Source organism: Hermetia illucens, chromosome 3 (genome assembly GCF_905115235.1).
Source record: "Hermetia illucens chromosome 3, iHerIll2.2.curated.20191125, whole genome shotgun sequence".
Classification (NCBI taxonomy): domain Eukaryota; kingdom Metazoa; phylum Arthropoda; class Insecta; order Diptera; family Stratiomyidae; genus Hermetia; species Hermetia illucens.
Window position 1 is genome coordinate 20,061,155 of NC_051851.1, and position 27,597 is coordinate 20,088,751.

Below are 27,597 nucleotides of genomic sequence, written 5' to 3' on the forward strand. Positions count from 1 at the left end.
AGCCATAGATATCACGCTCACCCTAAACAAACAAACTGCCTATTACCGAATACTGTACACATATATGCGTATATAAATTGATCGTACCCATATTTCCGATTTACTTCTTATATCTATTTGAATTAGGCACTACCCGCAAAGTTCATTAGCACTACATACACACATGTCTGGCTGACAAATAACTAAAAAACTAAAAAAAACAAAATAATTCTCTGCGACCCAATTCATAAGAACTCATTTCGTTGTGGTATTGACGAATTGATATGTGATGATGACGTCATGCAGGTTGTAGAGTGCACGAAATTCACAAAAAATTGTAAAGTTTGACCCCCTATAACTTTGTTAATAATGGTTGGATTTTTTTCAAACTTGACCAAACTGTGCATTATGTTCTTCATTACATGCATACTTCTGGGATGAACATAAGGGGGGTGCCGGGTAAAGTTCTAAAATGTGGAAATATACTATTATTAACTTTATTTGTGCAGATATCGGAACCGGATATATTTTGAGGACTAGATTTCGTAGATGTGCACCACTATGATTTTTTTCAGATTTTTCGGTAGGATAGGTTCTGAGAACGAGACCTGTTACACTTTTTGATGGTCATATTTTGAGCCCTCACTCCCCTATATTGCACCCAACATCAAATATTGAACCAGTTTCGAAAAGTACTAATTGAGACCTTTCATCTGATACCCCACATGGCTACATTGTGTGAAAAAAAAAGTTGCACCCTCCATTCACATGTATGGGGGCCCGCCTTAAACTTAACACAAGATGGTGCCACTTACTACATGTAAAGGGAACACCAGATTACATACTCTCACCAATTTTCGTTGCAATCGGTCTAGCCGTTTCCGAATAAATCGGGGGTGACAAACAGACAGAAAGACAGACGGACAGACAGACACCGTCTCGATTCTAATAAAGTTTTGTTTCACACAAAACCTTAAAAAGACAAATTTTATTTTTTAAATGCCGAATAGTGATTTCGTTTATTCCTCATATACCGTCAGCAGATAAAAACTCATTGAGGAGGACAACTGGTCCTTGAAATACCGGAATATGAGCAATAAAAAACTCACTGTTCTGCATCTAAAAAATAAAATTTGTTTTTTAAGGGTTTGTTTGCAAAACACCGAATATAGTCATGTTGTGTATCAAATGAAAGGTCTCCATTAGTACTTTTCGAATCCGTTCTAGTCTTGATATTTATAACCAAGGCGAGGAGTGGGAGGGATGGACAATGATGATTTCTCTAATGGACCCATTCTCAGAAAGTACCCGACCAAAAAATCTGAAAACAAAAATATGAAGCTACCTCTATATGGTGCCCAGGCCTCAAAGTACTCTCCATATTGATATCTACTCAAATTAAGTTAATAATATTATATTACCTTATTTTTGGGGAAGTTGAGTAGAAGCCTCCCTTAATTTTATCCTAGATTTATAAGGGTTTGTAGTAGTATAGAATATAATATGAAGCATGTTATTCCCAAGTTTGACCAAAATCATACTATTACTGTTAGGTTGTTGCAGATGAAATGGCCGTTTTGATACTAAAATTTGAAACGCCTGTAAAGCTTAGAAAAAATTATATTTAATCAAAATAGGTGCCAATCGATTCAAAACACTTCTTCCAGCGAGATTCAAGAGCATGTATGCCAGTTTCGTAGAAGTCCAACTGTCGGGTGTTGATAAATTCGTCGAAGGCAATTTTGACAGCCTCTTCGTTCCTAAATTGTTTTTGAGCCAAAAAATGATCCAAATGCTTAAAAAAGTGGTAGTCGGTTGGCGAAAGGTCCGGTGAATATGGTGGACTAGGCAGAGTCTCATACTGCAATTCGTTCAACTTTTGAACGTTGTCGTTAAGGAGTATCACACCATCTTTGTTGACTAATTTCGGCCGCTGTATACTCAATTTTTGGTGCACTTCCTCGAGTTGGGCACAGCATTTCTGTGCATTTATCGTTTCGCCAGGTGCCAAAAAAGAATAGTGGACAACTCCAGCTGTAGGCCACCAAACAGTCCCTATTACCTTCTTCGGATGGAGGCTCGGTTTCGGCATATGCTTCGGTGGCTTATCGGCATCTAGCCATTGTGCTGATCGGCAGCGATTGTCGTATGATATCCACTTTTCATCACATGTCACTATTCTGCAAAAAGGGATCGCTTCTGTTGCGGAAGAGTAAAGAACTGCAAACTTCTATTCGAAGTTTTGCTCCGTAAGGTCATGCGGAACCCATTTGTCGAGCTTTTTCACCTTTTCAAGTTATTGCGAGTACCAGGAAGCTGTCGAATAATGTATGTCCAGTTTCTCTGCAATGTCTCTCCCAGACTGACGTGTGTTACATTCAACTAGCAAACGTAGCTCGTCGTTGTCAATCGATGGTCCTGAATGTCCAATTGGCTCACTTTGAAGGTTTACGGCGCCTGACTGGAATTTTCCAAACCACCGCCGTGTGGTTCGTTCGCTTACCCAATCAGCTCCAAATGCGCTGTTAATGTTCCTGGTCGCCTCCGCTGCTTTATGATCACGTTTGAACTCATGCCAAAAAAGTATATTTTTTTGGCTCTTTTCCATCCTTTTTTCCTTTTTTCACTGTTATCACAACGATGGTCAAAACTGAAATGATTCCTTGATTAAATGTAGGAGTCTATATACTTCATTATCCGATACCAACAGCGCCACCTGGTGGTGGTTTGATACAGCAAAATCGCAACTAACTTTACTTGATAGCCAAATCGGCCATTTCATGTGCAACAACCTAATAGCAAAGTTACAGTAGCTCAGAATCGACTTTACCGTGTAAATTTACTGCAATTAAATATCAATATCACACTAAATAGAGTAGTGTGACATGCTAAGTGCATATACATAATGGGCTATGTACAGATGGGATAGTTCTGCTCTCAAATATACTCACAAAAGAAGCAAACGAAACCTTTTATACCTGAAGCCCCCAGCTTCCGGTTTCCCGACTTGTTTAATATTGGGAACATGCAATTCTCAGCTCTTTTCTTGCTGTTCTTGCTCCCCGTTCCTAAGTATGCATTCTACAGATGAATTGAACTTCTCGACTTTTTTTTCCTTAATATCTGATATTAATATCAATATCGATTACTCCGGTAGCTAATATCTAGGTCTAGGCCTGCCTTAATAAGGAACTCCAGACACCCCGGTTTTGCGCCGAGGACCACCAATTCGATATCCCTAAAAGCTGTCTGGCGTCCTGACCTACGCCATCGCTTCATCTCAGGCAGGGTCTACCTCGTCTTCTTTTTCTACCATAGATATTGCCCTTATAGATTTTTCGGACTGGATCATCCGCATCCATACGGATTAAGTGACCCGCCCACCGCAACCTGTTGAACCGGATTTTATCCATAACCAGACGGTCGTAGTATCGCTCATAGATTTCATCGTTATGTAGGCTACGGAATCGTCCAACCTCATGTAGGGGGTCAAAAATCCTTGGGAGGATTCTTCTCTCGAACGCGGCCAAGAGTTCGCAATTTTTCTTGCTAAGAACCCAAGTTTCCGAGGATTACATAAGGACTGGGAAGATCATAGTCTTGTACAGTAAGAGTTTTGACCCTATGGTGAGACGTTTCGAGTGAAACAGTTTTTGTGAGCTGAAATAGGCTCTGTTTGCTGCCAACAACCGTGCGCGGATTTCATCGTCATAGCTGTTATCGATTGTGATGTTCGACCCTAGATATCTATCTTTATTGTTTTCGTTTGACCAGTGCGATTCGGTGATGTTCGTTCTTCTGGTTTTGGTTTCAGCGCTGGCGTTACCATCATGTACTTCGTCTTACCTTCATTAATGTGCAGCCTAAGATCTGGCGCCGCCTGCTCGATCTGGATGAAGGTAGACTGTATACCTCCGGTTTTCTTCCCATGATGTCGATATCGTCAACGTAGGCCAGTAGTTGGGTGGACTTGAAGAGGATGGTGCATCTCGCATTTACGTCTACATCGCGAATCACTTTCTCCAGGGCCAGGTTAAAGAGGACGCATGATAGGGCATTCCCTTGTCTTAGACCTTTGTTGATGTTGAATGGTCTCGAGAATGATCCTGCTGCTTTTATGTGGCCTCGCACATTGGTCAGGGTCAGCATAGTCAGTCTTATCAATTTCGTTGGGATACCGAATTCTCTCTTGGCCGTGTACAGTTTTACACTGACTATGCTATCATAGGCGGCTTTAAAATCGATGAAAAGATGGTGCAATTGGTGGCCATATTCCAACAATTGGCGCAGAGAGAAAATCTAGTCTGTTTTTGATTTGCCTGGAATGAAGCCTCTTTTGTTTGGGCCAATGAGATTCTAAGGGTATCCGACCTTTCAAGATAGCGGAAAATGTCTTATAGATGGTACTCAACAGCGTGATACCTCTATAATTGCTGCGCTGCGCGATATCTCCCTTTTTATGTATGAGGCAGATAATGCCTCGTTGCCAGTGGTCAGGCATTGATCCGCTGTCCCATACTTTGAGCATCAGTTGATGAATCGCTTTTTGTAATTGGTCGCCTCCATATTTAATCAATTCGGCTGTAATTCCATCGGCTCCTGGGGACTTATGGTTTTTAAACCAATGAATTGCACGAACTGTTTCTTCTATGCTTGGTGGTGGCAGTATTTGTCCGTCGTCTTCAGTTGGAGGGAACTTCATCTCGTCGATATTTTAGTTGTTGAGCAGTTCACCAAAATACTCAACCCATCGCTTCAATATGCCCATTCTGTCGGAAATCACATACACCGTCTTACCATTGTCTGCCTTAAAAGAAATGTCGACTTCTATGTACGTATACACAGCAACATTTGATATCCGCACAAATTTAGCTCTTGGCTGTCTGTTCTCCTTTTGTGACATTGGGTCAGGTTTATTAGAAACGCGAGCTCGTTGCGTGTTTTCTTCTTGTAAAAAAAATTAAAGAAAGACAGTCATGCATATTCATTTTATGAGCTACTTCGTTCTAAATGAATTCCTGCAATCTTTAACATACTGTGCAACTATTCTCGCGAGAAAAAAATCAATAATATCCTTCATTCATTTCCCTCCGAAGCGCATTCAGTGCCTCGAAAAGAATTAATCTTTCAGTTTTTTTCTAAAATAGATTCGAACAAGCAGGGAGAGTTGGTGGCGGAGAATCAGCCGCTGAATGAAGGATTTGTTGCAACCATTATGGAATTTCCACCACAATTCCTGTTATTGTTGGTGTCTTTTTTTCAGGCAAACAAGTAACAAGCAAAATAGGACTAACTGACTGTATCTATGCATATACATATACAATCATAAATACAGCAAGTGATTCACTGAAGGACTCTGCAGTGAGTGTCATGTTGTAGGATAGAGAGGGGGTGACACTCAATGTTTTTTCATATAATAATAGATACATGAGCACATGTAAGACTTAGCAGCAAGTGGATTGGGGGTTGGTGAACTTTATACAATTTCCATATGACTGCAAATCCACAGCAGACAATGTGGCTATAAGTTCAATATTGAAGAATCAAGACGGCGAAATATCTTCATGTTATGGAAACTCCTTAAGTGCCCATCTATGGACCGAGCGAGTCGAGACACATCTCTGAATTTTTAATGTGTGAATTGAAGAGCTCTATTTGGGTTGAGTTTGGCGATGATGGTTGTTATAAAAACATCGTCCAAACACTCAAGAGGGGTTCAAGCTTTCCGCTGGGAAAGTGGGAAAGGGTATTCTCGGAGTGAAGGAGTCCTTTCCATTCGCTTTTTGTGTTCATAAAAGATAAGGAAATCCCCAAATTGAAAAGGGAAAGCGTATATAGTGTTTTGTTACATTATATAACTCGCTTCGTGTGGGGGTTGCTTGGTGCTATATTTCAAATCATATGCATTGCCCGTTCTGTTATGCTTGCAGTGACTGCTAAAGAAGCCGCAAAAATATGAATGAATTTCGTAGCGTACAAAATAAACTGGAATGAGAATTATCTCACTTAACTTTTATAGTTTAGCCAAGTTTATCAATTGCAAATCAACTATACTTGTCTGCCTCAGAAACGGCTTGTGAATATCATTTCCATTTCCAGAGTTTCATTGTTAACAACAAAAAGCAATCAGAACCGGTCTTTGTGTTTGCTATCCGCTGATTCTTTGCTAGCTCTCCTGTCGCCATCATGAATAATTTTTGATTATCAAAGCAATTGCACTCTTTGTTTTTGGTTGATATCTGAAAGAGGAAAACAATCTGAAAATTATTTACTACTTAATGCAAGCGAACGATTTTTGCTCTAGTTCTTATGGTCTTTTGAGGGGGGAATCGATAATCAGCAAGTAAACATGTGAAGGGCTGACGCGACACATGAGTGATATCATCAGTGAAAGTGGATAAATTAGGGCGAAGGAAAAGCGCAGGAAACTTATTCATTTAAGGAAAAGAAAGAGGAACAGTATATGAAGGTGGTCCTCATGAATTGTTAACGTGGTTTGAATGCCGGGTTTTCCCCATTATTTTCTAATTATATTGTCTAGAATATTTAATGAAATTTTAAATAGTTCAATATTCCTTGAGAATAGAAATAGTCCCTTTGAGAACCAGGTCAAAAGTTGTTAAATGATAATGAGTTCATATGATTTCCCAACTCTGACGTAGATTTATTTATTTATTTAATTTAACGGACAACAAACAGTAAACTCCAATTACATATTGTCCTCAGGAGGAGGAGAAAGCAATAATCTTATCCTATCCTTAAAACTACTTGAAGTAGAGAAGTTAAAAGGCCCAAGCTGACGTGCGTGGTAATTTCGGAAAAGCCTAGGAATCGGGGAATGAAAGTAGACTTCGAGCTCTGCGAAGGGCATGCTGAAAATGTCTGCGCTACGTGTGTTATAAGGACGGCAGGTGATGTCGTTAGCGGCGGAGCAGTCCATCAGACCCGAGGAAAGTTTAAAAACGCTTAGAGACGAGAGTTTGGATAGAAATATCTTTGATTTACAGTGTCGAACGCTTCAGCGAAATCAGTGTAAATGGTATGTACTTCTTGCCGTCAATTTAGACATTTGGCGACAAAGTTGGTAAAGTCAAGCAGGTTGGAGGCAGTGGACCTACGCTTAACGAAGCCGTGTTGTCCTTTCACTATGTGGTGGCCGAAGTGGGCGGACAACCAGTCGGTGACATATCTTTCCAGGATTTTGGAACAGGAGGAGAGGAGGGAAATGTGACAGTAATTCTCGGCAAGCGTACGATCGCCACGTTTGTGTATCGGGATGATGAGAGCCTCTTTCCACAAGCCGGGAAAATGATTTTCTTCGAGGCTTTTGTTGAAAATAAGAGATAGGAGAAGGGAGATGGACATACGAGTTTTGAGCAAAAAGAAGTTTGGAAGACCATCGTAGCCAAGTCCGACATTGGCATCAAGTTGGCCAATGAGCAACTCGGCAAGGATAGGGGTAAGAAGGGGAATGGTAGACGATGCGGGGCAGACTAAATTCACTATCGGGAGGGATTCGGAGGAAGGAGAGGGAATATAGACTGAGGAAAAGTAACGGCAGAGTAAATCACAAGATAGTTGGGGGAGTTAGCTAAGAAGCTAGAAAATTTAATGGACGGATGGGATAACTGGGCAGGAAAGCGGGAGTTCCGAATGTGGGACCAGAAAGGTTTCAGGTTTCCGCGCTTTAGTAAATCTTCCACACTGGTCAAATATCCGTTTCTGGACTTACATATTAAGGATTTGATCGAGGAACGTAGAGATTTGAAAAAAAACTAAGTCAGCATAGTTTCTAAAAGACAGAAACTTCTTCGTAGTCTATTTTCGACGTAGTTTTTTGTGAACTTCAGTGGTGAACCAGACGGGGTAAGAGGGTAAGCACTTAGGAGAGGGAGGAACGTAACAACGAAGAAGATCAGATAAAATGGTATAGAAGGTGTTGACTGCTTCATCATCATCAACTGCGCAACAACCGGTATCCCGTCTAGGACTGTCTTAATAAGGAACTCCAGACATCCCGGTTTTGCGCTGAGGTCCACCAATTCCATATCCCTAAAAGCTGTCTGGCGTCCTGACCTACGCTATCGCTCCATCCTAGGCACGCTCTGCCTCGTCTTCTTTTTCTACCATAGATATTGCCCTTATAGACTTTCCGGGCTGGATCATCCTCTTCCATACGGATTAAGTGACCCGCCTACCGTAACCTATTGAGTCGGATTTTATCCACAACCTGACGGTCATGGTATCGCTCATAGATTTCGTCTTTATGTAGGCTACGTAATCGTCCATGCTCATGTAAAGGGCCAGAAATTCTTCACAGGATTCTTCTCTCGAACGCGGCCAAGAGTTCGCAATTCTAGACTGACTAGGCTGACCCTGACCAATGTGCAAGGCCAGGTAAAAGCAGCAGGATCACTCTCAAGACCATTCCACATCAACAATGGTCTACGACAAGGGGATGCCCTATCATGCGTCCTCTTTAACCTGGCCCTCGAGAAAGTGATCCGTTATGCTGAGGTAAATGCAAGGGATACGAGCCTCTTTAAGTCCACCCAACTACTGACCTGTGCTGATGATATCGACATCATGGGAAGAACGACCCGAGACATACAAACTGCCTTCAATCAGATCGAGCAGGCAGCGCGATCTTGGCCTGCACATCAATGAAGGCAAGACAAAATATATGGTCGCAACGTCAGCACCGAAAACCAACCAACCAACCACATCAAACCGCGCTGGTCAAACAGGAAGAATAAAGATAGGAGAATACAACTTTGAGACCGTTGATAATTTCTCCTATCTAGGGTCGAAAATCACAACTGATAACAGCTACGATGATGAAATTCGCGCACGGTTGTTGTCAACCAACAGAGCCTATTTCAGCTTACAAAAACTGTTCCGCTCGAAACGTCTCACCATAGGGTCAAAGCTCGTACTGAACAAGACAATGATCTTACCAGTCCTCATGTATTCCTCGGAGACTTGGGTTCTTAGCAAAAAGAATTGCGAACTCTTGTAAATAACTGTAGGAATTAGTTCAATCAAGAGCAGCCTCTGTCCCGAGAACTTATCACATTGAAAGATGATATGGTCAATTGTCTCATCAAATCTACAGCGGTCACAGACCAGGAAACGCCCCAATCTTATCGATCGATATTGAGAGTTTTCACATCCCCTATACTGAGGGGGATATTTTGGAAGTAAGGCTTCCTGAGAATGTCTTGAAAGATTGCCCTTCTGGTGAGTGTCTAACATTCGACCTAGTACGTTCCTGTTTCAGCGTGTTTCGTTATTACCAAGCCAGTGGGTCAGTGGAGGATAATGGAATGCTTGAACACAAGTTTGTGCGGAAATCGCGTCCTCTTTTTGATTTATTTCACCTTCTCCTTGTGCTTTTTCATTAAATATTTGCGTAGTTAGGCTATTTTGCCGGCGCACTTTTACATTTCCCTATCACACTGAATATCAGAATTCGTTTTTTGTCTCTCCACTCCTGCGCGCTATTTTTTGTTCCCTGTGCCTCCCACGAGTCTCTTCGTCCCCTTTATCTTCGTGGCTCACACAGACTCTAGCCGGCGGAGTCTGTCAGCCTGTACAACCGGCGATATGGGGGGCGCGGAAGGCGAGACCCCTCGTCGGGGAAGTTCGCTAGAATTCGATTTCGTTATCATTAAATTCAAAAGTAAGCTGGCCAAAAAGAACTGCAGATCAATTAATAAGAGGTTCATATATATATATATATATATATTTCATATCCATAAGCAGACCAACCTAACAAAATCTGCACAAAAAAAGAATACCCACTATTGAAAGTATAGTTCCCAAAGCTTCCGGAAAATCACCAACCTGACGCTGTTCTCTATGATGAAGCCCCTAGGAAAAACTAACTGGGGCTGGCGGGTAAAACTATTCTTGAAGACGAACGGAGAAGTTTTTCGAGTTGATTAGGGGTCTTAAAGTTCTGGATGTCAAAAAGATTGGTTTCGCGAGGGTCTTTTGGTATTATTAACGATCTATCCTTTGATATTATTAAAGAGCCTCGATGGTCTTTACCGAAGATTAGATCCTCAGGGATGCAATCTCTGACCTAAAGATTGCTAGTGTTATGCGCCTAAATAGAAGAAATCCTGAGAATCCACAGGATTTCCCTCCTTTCACGACCGTTAAAGTGGCTTTCTTTGGAGCTGAACTGCTGCAACACATCATGTCACATCATGGGTATACCCGGACACGCGTCAAATATTTCGTCCCCGAGCCTAGGCAGTGCTACAAGTGTGGGTCTAAGCTACACCTCCCAATTCTGTAAGCCAAATATCGAGAGATGTCTTAATTATGGAAAGGATGGTAAATGTGACATGGCCTGTCAAAGGCAGCCTGTCTTTTGTGCAACATCCAGACTCACAACATAATAATCCAGAGACTTCTATATTTCCTCCCAGGGCCGCGCTTTTGAGGGCACTGTTGGAAGCTTCAATTTCCGTCTCCTAAACAAAGATCAGCCCACGTTTTTCAAGTCCTTGGCGAGTCCGAACCATGCTGACTCTATCCCCCGCATAACCCTGTCTAAATGTCCTCTTGAGAAAGAGATCTCCCATTAACAAAGGCTTTCCACAATCAACCTTCGGTGTCTGACTTGACATTATTTTGGCAGGTTGAAAGCAAATTTGTTGCACGAGGTGAGGTGGATTGGATGGCGAAAGTCATTCTTTCTTACTGTTTTAATGTTTTTTTTTTCAGTAGTCATATCATAAACTCTTAAGTCGTCTTACACTAAGTTCGTTGAATTCAGTGGCTTCTCATTATGTGCATCATAAATGTGTGATCGTTCCATTGCGATTGCATGCTCTTGACATTACAAATTCTATATTAATGAATGAGCCTTCGATGCGCATTTTTTCTATGCTGTTAAAAGTTATTTGACTTGAAAAATGGATTTCAAATAAAATTCATGCTCATTTAGAAAAGTCAATGAGGTGAATGTAAGGAAAAAAGTACTTCAGTGGTAAAGTACGGCAGTTTTGAGTGAAAATGCGTGTGGTAGAACGATATAAAGCTCTAGAAATGATTACAAAGACAAAATTGACGAACAAGAAGATGATTCTATGTTGCTGGTGGACTTAGAAGGGAATCATTCATTATGAACTACCTCAGCCTGCCCAAAGGATTAATTCTGACCTCCGCTGCCAGAAACTAACGAGAGGAATCCAGAGTTATCAATCTCTCGAGATGTTATCTTCCAATATCTTTGGTGACTGAAGCAGCTTAGCAGGGAAGTTTCTTACATCCTCTTTTCCCAAGGATCTCTGCAGGGCTTTTTTGTTCAGAGATCACAGAAGTGCTAGTTCCATGACTCCAGCACTCCGCCGACACTATGGCGACATGGAACTTCCTCACGGGACAGAGAGGAGACATCGTCTTCTGACGTTTGTTTCGTATATTGCTCGATTGTTCTGATTTCTTAAATGCGAACGTAGCTAACCAGAAGCCAAGATATAACATTTTTCCAACCTTTCTCCGCATGTCTCTAATAATAGCTTTCAGAGCCTAAAGTATTGCGTGAATAAATCATATTTTTTCTTTCCTTTCAGGACACAAAGAATTAGCAATAGAGTTATATCGTAAGGGAATTAAAGAATTAGAGGATGGGATAGCTGTTGATTGTTGGAGCGGTCGAGGTGAAGTTTGGGATCGGGCACAACGCTTGCACGAGAAAATGCAAACGAACCTATCTATGGCACGGGATCGGTTGCATTTCTTAGGTGAGTTCAATATTCGTTACGCAGCACGTTAGATTGTGTGTTACATATTTGTCGTATATAAAATTTGCATCCGATTTGTGTACAAAAATTGAGTTCGTTAGACATGAATGTGTTGCCACATACTTTATTATAATTTGAATCTGTTTAATTTTCTATTTATGATTTTTTATTTTTATTCCACCTGTTTTCATATATTCCTGGTGTTAAATATTACATTATAGAGCTAAAAATGGAGGCAACTCGATTAGAAATGCTTGAAATAAATAGTAATCGTACATACGAATCTCCAAGAGCGAAAACTGCCGCAACAAGGAATCTGAGAAATGAAATTCTCAGCAAACAATCTTCATCGCCCAGAACGACCAAAGTTCAGGCGGTGAGTCCTCTTGTTAATGATAAGAAAACTAAAATACAGACAAACAAACAAACAAATGGTAAAATGACGATCACCACGTCGAGACCAACACAAATGTTGTCTACCACCAAAGTTAGCAATAATAGTCCAAGTGCCAATCAGAAAAATGTAGGAACGTCTAAAAACGTTAGTGCAATGCGGACGACAAATACTCAACAAAAAGAAGCAGGTAAGGCTCGTTGAGGATGACGGAATGATGAACAACATCATAGAAGTAATCGAATAGAATAGTTAGTGTACACATTAATGCCACGGAAATGTATGTACTTAAACAGTTTGTTGCGTGTGGGAGTATATTTTAATGAATTTGCCTCACCATTGCGTATCATTATTTCAGTTTTTCGAACTAGGCTTGCATGTCATCGCCAAATGTTAATTTTATTTGATAATTGGTAGTTGTAAGAAATTTTAGCAAAACTAACTTTGAGTAACTTGATTCGACCCGAAATAAGTTTTATCTTTTCCAATCAAATCACGAATTTGAAGTAAAGATTTGCCTTTTCGTTTTCGCAGTTAATATTTCTACACTTTAATGATTCTAAGCTAAATGGAGTTCAATTTTGAGATATCTAATTCAAGCAATGTATTGTACTTTCACGTAAACTCTTGGATTATTCGTTTATCTTAAAACCCATACATTAAATGCACGACTGTGATTCGATTGGAAACGCCATTGACTTTTAAAATGATATCATTATCGAAAAACATTACATTTTAGCTTCTGGTCGCAAACTCACCGTGGGAAGTAAGAGACCGGGTAATTTAGGTGTTTTCAATAAATCACAAACGCTTCCACGTAATTTAGGATCAAAAGCAGTTACAAATGGGAACAGTAATGGAACCTCACGACAACCAATGAGAACGGCCGCTACTCCACCAGCCGTTAGGAGACAACTATCGGTATTTATATTGAAGTTTCACTATATACGTTGGTTTAACCGATATTTTTCCTTGAAGACGGGTCGAAATACATCACCTCGATCGAAAACTCCGCTTGGTACATCGTCTAGTGGTACACCGATTCCGTCGATTAATGTGAAAGGTGTTGAGCCGAAGTTGGTTCAAATCATTCTAGATGAAATTGTAGAGGGAGGAGCAAAAGTTGAATGGTCGGATATTGCAGGCCAGGAAACAGCTAAACAGGCGTTACAAGAGATGGTTATATTGCCATCGGTGCGTCCAGAATTATTTACAGGTTAGTGTGCAATCAACAAACGAACTCCAAATATTGTCATATTTGAAAAAATGTGCCTGCGAAATAGAAAAGGGTAAACCACTAAAAAGTTTCTTTTGTTGCAAAACAACCTTGAGCTTCACTCTGAAGAAATTTTCACAAGCGAAAAGAAATAACTTCGCGTTGCCTAGTCTCTGTTTTGTTTAACAAAATGTTTGCGAATATTTCTCTTGAAAACCTAGTTGGACTCCCACATCAGTTAAACATATTCTTTTAAGTATATTCAGCATCTTTAAGATTAGATGGATAACGCGTTGTCTTGAACAAGGCCTGCAGTCAATTACTGAAAATTATAGTAATATACTATTATTAACTTTATTTGACGGGATATCGGTATGGAAGGTATTTCGGAGGTTAGCCACCATATAGTGGCGGCCTTTTGATTTTGTTCAGATTTTTCGGTTAAGCAGTTTCTGAGAATGGCCCCGTTAAATAAATGATCACTTTCGACCCCCCGAACTCCCCGCCCTCCCAACAAATGCCAAATCTAAGACCAGCTTTGGAAAGTACTAATCGAAACTTTTCATTTGATACCCAATATGACTATATTTGGAGAAAAAAAAATTTACATCCCCCTTTTGCATGTAAGTCGAGCGTCCGTCGCGCTTTCCGAGCTCGTTCCAGTTCCTTCAGCTTCTCTTATATCGCAGTTACTGTTCCGCTTATTACTCCAGTTTGCTGCGGACCTCAGCATCCCCTCCTCGGACAGTGGAACATAACATGCTCCGGATCCTCGGGTGTAGCGGCGCATTCGGGGCAGCCTTCCAATCCGAAGAGATGCAAGTACTTCCTGTCTCCACCGTGTCCCGCAAGGATAACGCAGTTCCTGGTGGTGGTAATTTAATTCTCCATGCTTGCGCTCAACCCATCTCTCAATACACGGGATCAGTGTATGCGTCCAGCAGCTCTTTTCGCAATTATCTCACCGTTGCTGCAATCTCTTGTATAGCTCCTTCCTAGTACCTTTTAGGAAGCCCACAGTCACTTCGGCCGGATTCACCCTCCTTCTCCGGTAGAGACAGTGTGTCTCGTTTGCCAGAAGATCCAAGGGAATCATTCCCGTGATGACACACCCTGCTTCACCTGATATCGTTCTATTTGCACTGCACACCCTCAGCGCGATTGGCCGGTATGCCGAGCTTACCCTTCTCTAGTTCACTGTGTTATCCAGTGCGCACGCCCAGACAGAAGCCGGGGATAGCAGGATGGATTTCACCACCCCTGCGATAAGCAGCCGGCGATTAGATTTCGGTCCTCCAATATTTGGCATCAAGATGCTCTCAGTAGCGTGATTTTTTGGTTCCGCCCGTAGTTTGGTTTCCTACTGTAATGGAACTTGCGTCGCGTCATTGTAGAGTCGCAGTCCTCAATTATCCGTTGAAATAACTGGCTCACTTTTTCCAGCGCCGTTCCCTTCGGGTCGTAACCTCCTTCTAAATACCGTCAGGAAAATCTCTTCCTTGAAAGCTCCAGTGGATTACCCAGCTATCCTGATTTTTCCACTTTTGATGCTCACTCGACTGTCGCCTCCCCCGTTCCTGATGTTGAGAAAGATGGCCAGCAGCAATATACCCACAGTGACCATCACTGTGGGTATGGTGTTCACTCACCCACCAGACCATCCTTCTCGTCAACGAGGTAGGTTAGATCCACAATTGAGCCTAGTCCTTTGCCGCATGCAACGTTGGTCAGCACGATGTCCAACTCCGCGAAGGTTTGAAGCAAGATTTGGCCCCTAGTGTTCGTCACTCGACTTCCCCAGTCTAAAGCCCACGCGTTGAAATCGCCGGCAATGATTGCCATCCAGCATCTCGACATATTGCGCTAATGTTGCACTAGGAGCATAGCAGCTGTAGATATGGACGCCGTTGTCTTTCGCCCGTACAAAGCCGGTTTCCGGGAATGCCATTGTTTCTGGAATGGCTGGGAAATAATGAGTCTTTCACCCACGTAGCACTAGCGTAATTTCGGTACGGTTCACATATTTTCGCCACGTCCACATTCGACCCTCGAATGGTTTGCGAGAGCAAGTCTTGAGCTACCTCGCAATGGTTGAGGTTGATTTGTATCAACCTCATTAAGTCTTACGGTTCAGATCGCTCCTATACGCCGGGCCCCTGTCACCACCTGCAACGTGCCGATCATCTACTTCCGTTCTCCCTTTGCATAATATGCATTGCGGATCTTCAGTGCAGTCTTTCATAAGGTGGCCCTCTTCACCACACTTTGTGCACCTTTTCGACCTATCGTACTCGCTAGTACATGCTGCTGCAAAGTGACCGAAATCGAGGCATCTAAAGCGTCTCTTCAGAGATTTCTGCTCCCTAAGTCGACACATGACCCAACCTATTCTTACCTTGCCCCCGGTAATCAGTTTAATTCCTGATTCCACCGGCAAGCTAATAATAGTCTGTGTATCTCCATATGCCTTCTTCATCCTTTTGATGGCACTGTCTTCTAGGTCACTAAGGTTGAATTGTTCCCTTAGGGCAGCACAGATATCCTCTGGTGATGTGACCTCGTCTAGGTCTTTGCACTTGATCACTATTTGTTGCTTCCGAGCTTTCACGTCAGCTTGCCTTGCTCACCTAGCACATTCTCCACCTGGCTGCAAAAGCTTTCCACTATCTTCTCGCTAGATTTCTTTAGTTCCAGCAACAGATTCCCCTTCTGCGTACGCCTGATACGGCTCACACTGCCACCCAGGTCTGTCAGTTCCAGATCGGCTTTGACTTTCCGAAGGATGTCGGCGTAGGACATATCTCCTTTCTTGGAAATAATGACTACTTCCGGAGGAGTCTTCTTTTTCTCCTTGTGCAGCTTTTTGTCGTCCACCTTTGTCCATTCTTCGGGTTTACGAGCTGTAGGCTGCTCCCCTTTTGTCACAGTTGGACTCGTAATCGAAGAACTACCCGGAACTTTCGCCGGTGCAGCTTTCTATGGCGATGAAGCTTTTTTCTTCCTGACCGCTTGTTGGACACCAAGAGATTCACTTATTCCATCTCTACTCCGTTTGCCCGCGTTCTCGCCTATCTTACGCTGAAGTGGCGTCACCTGCGTCTCCCGTGGGACTCTGCCACATGACGCTTGGGCGTTTTTATCCTCCACCGCCCTAATATAGGACAGCTTAATACCACGTATCAGAGCCCTGATATTTTGGTGGATATTCCGCCTCTCCTTAATGAACTCACAGAGTTCATTTATGCGTCCCCAATGAAACAAACGCTGTTGCAGTTTGCTGCCTTCCACAATCGCCTTTTACAGCATCGATAGTTATGTCAGTCCGGGGACTTTCCAAGTTCCTTTCCGAGTTCCTCGATGAATCTCAATTGCCTAGGGGTAAAGTTGCCTTCAGTGGTGACCTCAAATTTTGAGCTTTTTTGAAAAGCATCCGGTGTAGATCTCATTTCGACTCCACTAAGATCTCTTGTAGCATTAGATGCTAGCATTGATGTCTCTGCATTTCCATATTGTAGCCAAACTGCGAAGGGGGATCTAGCGCTGTTAATGGGACAAATTTATCGAAACCTTCAGTGCAGATAAGAGAAGTGTGATGAACCTTCAAGCAAATTCCTTTTCCCAAATCCCGAGCCATTTGGCCAAGGCCCATGACCCTATGAGAGAGCAAGCACGGCAGGATGAAGAGCGCCACCGATAATGAGAGGAATTAATATTTTTGTCACTATGTATCTCTGGCGGATAGCACTTTAGACTTCAAATTCGTTTGAAATTTTAAATCGACGTAGCACGTTCTACATCAGATGCCGCTCTGGTAATAACTATTTGTATCTCGGAAATGCCCCTGGTGCGTAGAGCATTCCAGATACACTCCCGGTTCACGCTGATGAAAGTCTTCTCAAAATAGGTGAACAGCAGGTGAAGCTTCAATCTGGAAATTACTTTACTATCCAACAATGGCGACTGATGTCGACTGATTTTGGTGGTGTCAAGAAATACCCCTCCAATTGTCGCACACATGTCGAGTGCCACTTTTTGGTGTTTTAACCGTCAACCTCTTCTTTCGCTTATTGGGGAAGATCTTATATTCCCAAAATTTTCGAATGAGAAGAAATATCAATTCTTGGAAACTGCAGATTCTACAAGGAACAGTTCCGTAGAGAGGCGATCAAGTCCAGTAGCTTTGCCTTGCTGAATGCGTTGGTGGCAAAAATAATTGCACTTCTTTTTGGAGAAGCAGTTTGCATCTCCATATTACGGTGATTAGTCATTTCATTCAAAAGAGGTGGAACTTACCCAAATGTTGAGAACCGTGGTGACATACTCCTTTCACCTCTTAGACTGCTCGTTATCGTGGATGTGGAAACTACCGTTAACGTCCCTGACTGGACCATTGAAAGGCTTGCAATCACCTGAGAGCTGTTCCGTGATGCTTTTGTTATGTTGCACGCCACACACCACTTATCGAAATTTGCCGTGGTGTCGTAGTTCAAGCTCTTGTTTCGTACAACCAGAAAGTAACTTCTAAACCTAGCGCTAATTGCGTTGCGTTGGATCTAATAAGATGTATGTTACCGGTCGGTAAACCCAACTGACTTTTGGGCATGCTCTATGCTAGAACACTCTGCCGCCAATGACGAGCCGGTGGAAATGAAAACCGCAAAATCCTCAACTTTGCCATTGCGGTACCCAAGACTGTGTCTTCTCATCACACCTCCGAGCAAGGTGCTATCAGAGTCTAACTTGGTATTCAGATTACCCATCATGATTACAATATCAAAATTTTACGAAGCCTCTACTGGACTGCATTCAGTTTATCACAGCAAGCCCGCTCCTCTTTTGTATCGGAAGTACTAAATTATTGAGATGTTCCTCATTCTGGATTAGACTTGCAGTTAATATTATGTCTACGGATGCAGTAAGCCTTAATCCGGAATTGGAACAATGGAGACATGTACCTTGCAAAATTCAATTATAAACCGACGACGAAAGCAAAAAGTGGTCGAATAATCAGTCCGCCTCCGAGGCATCTTAGCCGTTTCTGAAGTAGAATTATATTTTAGATTTGCAGTTTGCTAGCCTTATTTGGCCGAACTAATTCGTAATTTGAGTGTGCGTCTACGACTGTGATACTAAATCACAAGAGTCAATAAGAACATTTGAGCTGGTTGGTAATGTTAATCCTTTATCCTCTACTATCTCTTGCGCTCTATTGAATTCTGCTAAAACGTTTCCATTTCATTCAGTAATTTTTCGATCATTACTTCTTTCAGGTTTACGTGCCCCTGCCAAAGGCTTGCTGCTGTTTGGTCCACCAGGCAACGGAAAAACACTGCTTGCTCGCGCTGTAGCCACCGAATGCAGTGCAACGTTTTTCAACATTTCAGCAGCATCGTTAACCAGCAAGTATGTAGGCGATGGGGAAAAGCTAGTTCGGGCATTATTCGCTGTTGCTCGAGAAATGCAACCCTCAATAATATTTATAGACGAAGTCGACTCGCTGCTTTCGGAGCGTAGCACGGGGGAGCATGAGGCTTCGCGTCGTTTGAAAACTGAATTTCTAGTCGAATTCGACGGTTTACCGGGAAATCCGGACAGTGATCGTATTGTTGTGCTGGCAGCGACAAATCGACCACAGGAGCTTGATGAAGCGGCTCTAAGGCGCTTCACGAAGCGAGTATACGTCTCATTACCTGACAGGGATACACGAGAATTATTATTAAAGAAATTGTTAGAAAAACAGGGAAGCCCACTGGGGGCGGAAGCATTGAAGCGCTTAGCCATGGCCACTGAAGGATATTCAGGCTCTGATCTGACGGCGTTAGCCAAAGATGCTGCTTTAGAGCCGATTCGGGAATTGAATGTTGAACAAGTTAAGCGTTTGGATGTGAGTGCAGTGCGCAGTATTACAGAACAGGATTTCTACAATTCATTAAAACGCATTCGCCGATCAGTCGCGCCACAAAGTCTAATATCTTATGAGAAATGGTCACAAGATTATGGTGATATTACAATGTAAATAAGCCGTTTTTATCGCGCTCGCTTAATGCCGCATTTTATTGTTCAATGGACCTTGTTTCGTCATTTTACGGTTACACATGTTTTTTTTTTTTGAGTTGTTTTGATTGTATTCATTCACACACAACGAACCTCGGGTACCATTATTGATGAGTTATAGTCATTACGTTTCAATGCTTCCTAAATTGCACTTGATTTCTAAGTAGTTTTAGTTGAAAAATTGTGAAATATCAATCTTGAGAATTAATTAAGAAACGGACTTGAAGCGAAGCACAAAATTGCATTCGTTTTGCTGCTTTAAATATGCACATTCCATGCGGTAAATATGTTCAGTGAACTTAAGAGAAACATTTGCTACTTTTATAAAACAAACAACAATTAGAAGTTAAAATTTAATAATAACTATTGTAATATGTAATCATTACGGATAACTCAAGTTAATTTCTCCTGTAGTGTAGTCGTGTCGCTGTGCTATGTGATCCATTCATTGTAATGTGAGCGAGATTGTGAGCGCAAGAATGTAAAGTAAAATTTCAAATGAATGTTAACAGAAAAATTAGGTTGACGGGGGCTAGTATGGAGGGTGGGGCGATAGAATAATGATGTTTTGTTAACACTCTGGAGAGATAATTTTTCTTCGATATTATTTTTGTGTGCCTAGTCCTTGTAATGTATTTATTCATAGTCTTAGCGTAGGTGATTAAGTTTTAAATTGAAGTCAATCGTTTAAGTTGCACGCGAAAATACATCATGGCCCATCGTACAGTGTCTTCATTGTCATTGAATTACGCGACAATGCTTGAAATTGATTCACAATATTACGTACTAACAAAATCACATTGTATTTTGTGCAGGGAATTGCCACTTAAGCGATCTATAAATATTGCCAAGTATGCTCCACTTCCAGTTGTTTTAAGGACAGAAATGATATCGTTACACAAATTTATACACTTAAAACAGTCCCTACTTAGGTATTTTTGCGTTGTTTAGAAAAAGAATGTGTTTTCGTGTTATTCAATATTAGTTGTACACAAAATTTCAAGTGTTTCATAATAAAAAAAGTGATGAACATTCTTGACTATATTTTGTAATTATTTTACATACGCATATAGGTGCACCCCAAAAATTAGTCACAATAGTATGGCCAGTGATTCACCTGTGGTGCGGTAATCTGGCCGGACAAAATCACACTGGGAACAACAACATGCCCATCGGATTAACTGCTCTTCATCTTGAGGATGAGAGAGTGCCGTTTGCGCAGATACAAGCGTAAAAATCACCCTGCAGAACGTCTGAGGGAATCAACGATGCGGAGAACTGACTAAACCGAAAAAGAAGGTGGCACCTCGATTACTGATACTGACGGGTCCCTCACAATAGAGGAAGCGATTGCAGGAGCCATTAGTCTAAGGAAAAAGTACTGGCAACCCGAAAAATCGGGACTCTGTTGAAACCCTGTTTACTTAAGGACGAGCAGATTGACATTATTGTACGGGCACTGTTCGCTGCACATCCGTGGTTAGGTATGTCTTGCATCCACCAGTATGAATGCTAAGCCATACACTTGGTATAGACGTTTTTGCTTGTCTCAGCGGGGCTCTTATTGTGGTCACAAAATCAATCCGTGTCTTAAGAATACCATGGGATTAAGTCGCAAGACAGGTGCTCACGTTAAACCCTCAAGGACTTAACTGCACATCCGTGGAGTGATGACAGCAGCGTAGAAGGTGCTGAGGATTGCCATCTATTCTTTATAATTGAGTTGGAAGAGGCAGTCCTTGTTATGAAAAACAAGAAGAACCCAATGGTATCCCAGTATGCATTCAATGCTTGCCTGAAAGAGGGCAATTTTTCTTTCCCACTAGAAGATGATGAGACTTACGTTGATTAGGAAAAGCAAATGCGACCCTGAGCTGCTGTGAAAAGCTCATCAGGAGTAGACTTGCTGAAACGATATGTGCTGCCCGAGACTTATCCCCAAGAGAGTTCGGCTTTAGGGCAGGCAATTTCAGTGCAAGTCGTGGATGCGGTTCATTAAGCTGAGGTGCACAGCTCTCCTGCTCCTCGTAACAATTGATGTCAGAAATGCCTTTAATTCCGTAAGATGGAAAGACATTCTAAGCACACTAAACAATTCATTTCCCGTGCCAAGTTATTTCTTATGGATATTGAGGGATTATTTGAGAAACCGCTCCCTCCCTCATGAGATGCTGAAAGCTAGAGGGCTAGAGGAAAATGGAAATCACGTCGGGGTAGCACAGTCTGTTCTGAAATATGGCGTGGAGGTAAGAGCTGATACTTTTGGCAAGGAGATATATCGTATGTTTAAGTACATTGACGAGGAGTTCTGTAGGTCTCGTCTGCCTACCGCACTGTCTCTGAACCGGCCGCGATGGTGATCACACGAGTGATTCCCGTTGCCCTTCCTGCTAAGGAGCGCAAAACCATATACAAGCACAAGGGAAAAGATTCAGGGTAGTTGGTTGCTCGTGAAGAATGGCAACGTACATGAGTGGGATCCCTTTTCGTAAAGCGGGACAAGGGGCAAATGGAATGTACGGTTCAATGGCAACTAAGGTACCTGGCTGAATCGAAAGCATAATTGAGCACATAAGTTTTCAGTCTCACCTCACAAGAATGGGAAGGCATTATCTCCTGACTGTGTGTTTTGCAATGGGGTTATGGACGATGCGGATGACATAGAGGTAGGATTCATCAACAACTTTATTCAAACACAGAGGAGCTCTCTCCAATCAACATTGTCAGAGACATATTAAGGAGCGCTGACAGACGGAGCCGCGTTTTGCATTACGTTCGGGTCATTCTTGTTGCAAAGTAGAGCCCGACGGTGGAGAGGTCGGATGACAGAAGATTTCTTGAACTAACAGCTCCTTTTCTCCTCTCCCCTCTCGTTGGTGAAAGGAATTCCCTGCCTTGAAGGCTCGCTAAGAGCGGGATTGTTAACCCAAAGTAGTAAGAACAAGTCGGGAAACCGGAAGCTTGACGCTTCAGGTATAAAAGGTTTTGTGTTTCCCTAAAGGAGGAGCATAACGTAGTTCTCCATTGGCTTATAGCATTGACCTGAGATATTTAAATCGCTCAGTTCTGGGCAGGTTACCACCATTGCCAGAACTCAGCGATTTAAATATCTGGAGAGGCAGATTACTGCCATTGAAACAACTAAGCGATTTAAATATCTCGAGTCAATGCTACCAGCCAATGGAGAGCTGCGTAATGAAATGTTTCAAGCATTAACGCCACCTGGATGAAGTGACATTCCGCAACTGGTGTTCTTTGTGATCGACATATCAGCGCACGTCCCTAATCTAAAATTTACTGCAATGTTGTCCGTCTGTCCCTCTCTATAGTTTGAGTGTTGACTATAAAGGACAATGAACGGCGTCTTGCGGTAATGGGGACGAAGATGTTGCATTGCACTGGTGGCGTGACACGTTTTGATCACGTCTGAAATGAGAATATCCGCGATCGATATGGGTTTGCACCGATCGTGGAAAAACTGCAAGAGAGGCGTTTTCGATGGTGTGGTCACGTAATTCACGCTAACGAGAATTCAACAACCAGTATTGGTCCGAACATCGAAGTCAATTGTAAGCAACCAAAAAGCCGGCCAAAACAATGGTCGCATGATACACTGGATGGGGATTTGAAGGTCTCGCGATTACATCCTGATCAGGCATTTGATAAAATAAAATGACGAAACCGATCACGACGAGCCGACCCCGCTTGTGAACTGAAGGCTGAAAAAGATGTGAGGAGCGGTGAGCCTGACAGTTCCGTGTCACATAGTTAAAAATTCTTTTGGCATCTATTTTGAGAAAGTAATTTAAATAATCATTTGATGGAAAGCCCTGTATTGAAATAGTCAACCTCATACGCTTCACACTCTGAGTTTAATATTATTAGCAAATGCCAACAATTTAACCAACATCAAATATAAAAAAGGGCTAGGGAGAATTAGATTCTTCTTGAATGGAATTTTAATATTTCACTCGAATTTCAATTATTCTCATTAATTATGACGTCAGCATCTTATTTGTATGGCTTAGGATGCTGTTAATTAGCACGAAATTGATAAGTTTGAACTGCTATAACTTTCCCACTAATAGTTGGATTTTCATGAAACTTGGCATGTGTATGCACGAGGCTGTCCTCTATGTCGGTGCAAAATTTAATACACTCAGGATGAACTTAAGGGGAGTTTTTTAGTCAATTTCTGAAAGTTGATAATATACTATTAGTAAATTTTTTGAGCAGATACCGGAATAGGACATCTCTCGAAGATTAGATTTCACATAAGTGTTTTACACAAAACCTTAAAAGGGGCTGCAGAAAAATATATTCTTCATAAATGTGACTTTAATATTCCACGCGAATGTCAATTATTCCGGGTAATTATGACGTCAGCATCTGATTCGCATGGCTTTGGAAGCAGTAAACTCGGCGAAATTGCTAAGTTTGAATTGCTATAACTTTGGCGTTAATTGCCTGATTTCCATGAAATTTAGCACATATATACGAAATATTGTCCCCTATACTGGTACAAAATTCGGAAGACCTAGGATGAATCTAAGGGGGGTTTTTCAGTAAATTTCTAAAAAGTAGTAATATACTATTACTAAGTTTATTTGAGCAGATATCGGAATGGGACATATTTTGAGGCCTAGATTTCACCTAGGCGCACCACCCTGATTTTTTTCGGATTTTTGGGTTGGGTAGTTTCCGAAAATGAGTCCTGTCTCACTTCAAGTGCGTACATTTTGACTCATTACTCACGCACTTTGCAATTTATGCCAAAACTAATATCAGTTTCGGAAAGTACAAATCGAGACCTTTCATTTGATACCCTACACAACTATATCCGGTGAAAAAAATTTTTGAATCCCCCCTTTGCATGTATGGGGAGTCCCCCTTTAAACTCCACCTAAATTTATGCCACTCACTGTATGCATGGGATTTCATAGTTCCCATCTGTCCACCGAATTTCGTTCGAATTGGTTTAGCCGTTTTGGAGAAAAATGCGTGTGACAGACAGACAGACAGACAGACATTGAATCGATTTTAATAAGGTTTTGTTTTACACAAAACCTTAAAACGATTCCAGCTGTGCAACGTCCGGTGAAATGAGGAGAAAGGTTTTGATTGGCACCGCGAACAGCCGTGAAGTGACACTGGGAACGATTTTAGGAGTTTCCTTTGAGGAGGATTGCTAGGCATCGCGGGGAGATTAAGGATTCCTTTTTAAAACGTTTCCAAAAGTTCAATTAAGTGAAGTATTATGAATTCGTGAATCTCGTCCGCCCTTTGATTCGAGCAATCAAAATTTGAAAATCCCGAGTTCGCAGGGTTTTTGTCGTGCTGTGTGTTTGCCAAAAGCGATAAAAATATATTTAAAAAAGTTTCTAAAGAAGGAAAATTAATTGGCGAGGAGAAAAATCACTCGAGGCGGTTAACGGTCCGATAGTGCAGTTTCTTTATTTGCGGAAAAAGAGGCTAAAACGCAAACCAAGTGAATTTTCGACGGTTCTAATAATCTCATAGAAGGTTTAATTATAAAAATGAGTTTACATTCATTAAAATGGTCTACGTTTAGGAACTTTTTAAAATTATCGCTACAACGGTCGAAAACTGCTGTAATTAACAGTGATTAACAAAAAATGTACGATTGGAAAACGAGAGACCCATGGTTTCAATCACGGAATGAAATTTTATTGACACAAATGTTTTGTCGGGGAATTCGACGGGTTTTATACTTTACCAATGGTTAATTTCATTTCTTAATCAATGATTGTGTGTTCGAGATTGTTTCGTTTTTTTTTTCTTCCTAAAAGAAAGTCTGTGGAAAAGGGCGCGCAATGATGGATTGGATTGCTGCGTTATAAAATTTGAGAAAACGTTTACTAATTTTTTAATATTGGACCAACGTTTTTGTTAACGTTGGAGTAGGAGGATCGGATGCTGGATTTCTTGTTGTGGGTGATTGCAACCGAGTCGCTATTCGAGGAAAAACTGTGGTACCATTTAAAGTAGATTAAATACATTTTTGCATTCTGCATGATGAAATTTCAGAATAACGGAAGTTAACAAAGCAATTAGTGGTTACCTCAATGTTTTATTCACAGAATCAAACGAGTCAAGCACAACTACACGCCAAGCCGACCTCGGAGTGAAACATCGCGTGAATTCTATTTTGATTAGATTTCTTTTCTTTTTTTTTGATTTGATTTTTTTTCTATTTCGATTTGATTTCTTTTTTATTTAATTGCATTTTTTCTCTTCTTTTTTTTTTAATTTCTCATTTTCCTTTTTCGTTTATACATTTTTTGTGATCTTATGAATATTGAATGAGTTTCCTTAACCCCGCAAAACTTTAATAGGGACATCCTCTAAATAATGGCCTAAGGATGTCAAGGAAGGAAAGAAACCTGCGCCTCAATAACAATCTAAGGTAGAAGAAACCATGATCGGGATTGTGATCCGTCGTGGATCTTCCCTACCGATCGCGGCACTCGGGTCCGGAGACTTACGGCTCCACGCGTGCGGTTCAGCCGTTTTTTTTTTATTTTCCAGTTTTAGCTCGCATTCTGGTTTTTCTGTCCGGATTGCTGACTAGTTAGAGCACAAGGCTGTCTTACGGAAGGTCGGAGTTCAAATCTCACTAGTCGCAGTGGGATTTATATCGTGTTTTGAGGTCGGATACCAGTCGATTCAGCTGCATGAGTACCTGAGTCAAATCAGGGTAATAACCTCGGGCGAGCGCAATGCTGACCACATTTTCTCTTCTATAGGTTACTGCAATCCTATAGTGTACAGTTACGGCCTTGAATGAAGTGCTCTAACGTACTTCGAGGCGCTTATCCAATATGGATTGTTGCACTGGTTTTTCTTCGCTAGGCCGCCGCGAATTCTCTCGTTTGTTGACTATTTTTAAGTCCGGTGCGGACCTACACATCGGTATAGGCACGCTAATTATTAATGACACGTGAGGGATCAAAGTGCTCAAAGGACCCTCCGAGCCTGGCTAGCACAGAGGCGTGCAAGAACGTGTCAACCGAGCACTTTGATGGAGCTCAACCTTTACGGGCGGACCTTCACAGTCAATTTCACCAATTTTTTAAGTTTCTGGGATAGCTCTTTCTTCTAGGTCGTTCTCGGCCTATTAGGATGATCGTCTGATTCTCCTATTTCCTATAAGTTCATTACATTCATTACATTGATTATTTGAAATTATTTAATCGCTAGAAACACCGCCAGATTACACTTAGATACTCTATATTATGTCATTTGCTCGCTAAGGTTTCTTTTTTTTCATTCCTCAGATATTAACTACGTTTTTCGTATTAACGACCTCTTCTTTTTATTCAGCCTTTCTCCCGTTCACAAGCGGGGTCGGTTCGTCGTGATCGGTTTCGCCAGTTGGCTCTATCGAATGCCTGATCTGGGTGCAATCTTGAGGCTTTTAAAACCCTATCCAGCGTATCAAGCCATCGTTGTTTCGGCCTGCCTTTTGGTCGTTTACCATCGACTTCGATTAACGACCTTCAACCATTTATTTCTTTCGCGCCGAGGTTCATGTCCGATGGTTTCTTTCTGCGTTTTTTAGCTGACTCCACTTCCCGCCAATGCTATCAGGGGTTCCTAATATCAGTTCGGCGTCTGCAGGATTTGTAAAGTTCCGACATGTAGAACCATCCCTACTACTCCGGACAGTTTTTTTGAAGGACGAACGATAGTTCCATTGCCCATTGTGCTATACGTGTTTAGAAAATCACAATCTTTCATAGCCGTGGTTGAGTTGTAAACCGACGCAACAGATCAAAGATTCCAAGCTGAGGCTTCAGCCAGATCGGCCATCCCATGGATGTGGTCATGACAAATTGAAGCCAGCGATGATGGTGTAACGTCACGGAGGGCTAAAAAGGCTCAATTCTCCTCCGGCGCCACGTTTAGGTATCCATTTCTCCACCACAACATACATGAAACATCCAAAGCCATCGCAGAACAAAAAAAAACATCATTTAAGTTGAAAAAGAAACACAACTTTTAAAAAAAAATCAATTTATTTCTTGTCGATTTCCATCTTAAAACCGTTTCACTTTCATTCAATAGATACAATCTCGGGTACATTTTTATGCCCATCAACAAATAGTTTTACTATTCCCTATCAATAATTATGTATGTGACAAAAAAATATGATTTTCTTTTTTGTTCAATAA

General features: G+C 41.6%; 1 protein-coding gene across 2 annotated transcripts in view; it reads left to right on the forward strand.

Moving 5' to 3' along the window:
* The window catches only part of LOC119651944 (spastin), a 28,253-nt gene extending 7,821 nt beyond the window's left edge, over nt 1-20,432 (forward strand). The window contains exons 2-6 of one of the 2 annotated variants that reach the window (XM_038055796.1): nt 11,568-11,738; nt 11,960-12,322; nt 12,872-13,053; nt 13,111-13,348; nt 18,619-20,432. In XM_038055796.1, the coding sequence (XP_037911724.1) occupies nt 11,568-11,738; nt 11,960-12,322; nt 12,872-13,053; nt 13,111-13,348; nt 18,619-19,364 (1,700 nt within the window). In that variant the 3' untranslated portion in view covers nt 19,365-20,432. The remainder of the gene's footprint in view (nt 1-11,567; nt 11,739-11,959; nt 12,323-12,871; nt 13,054-13,110; nt 13,349-18,618) is intronic. The other variant, XM_038055797.1, reaches the window with a different exon arrangement.
* Nucleotides 20,433-27,597: the final 7,165 nt, after the last annotated feature.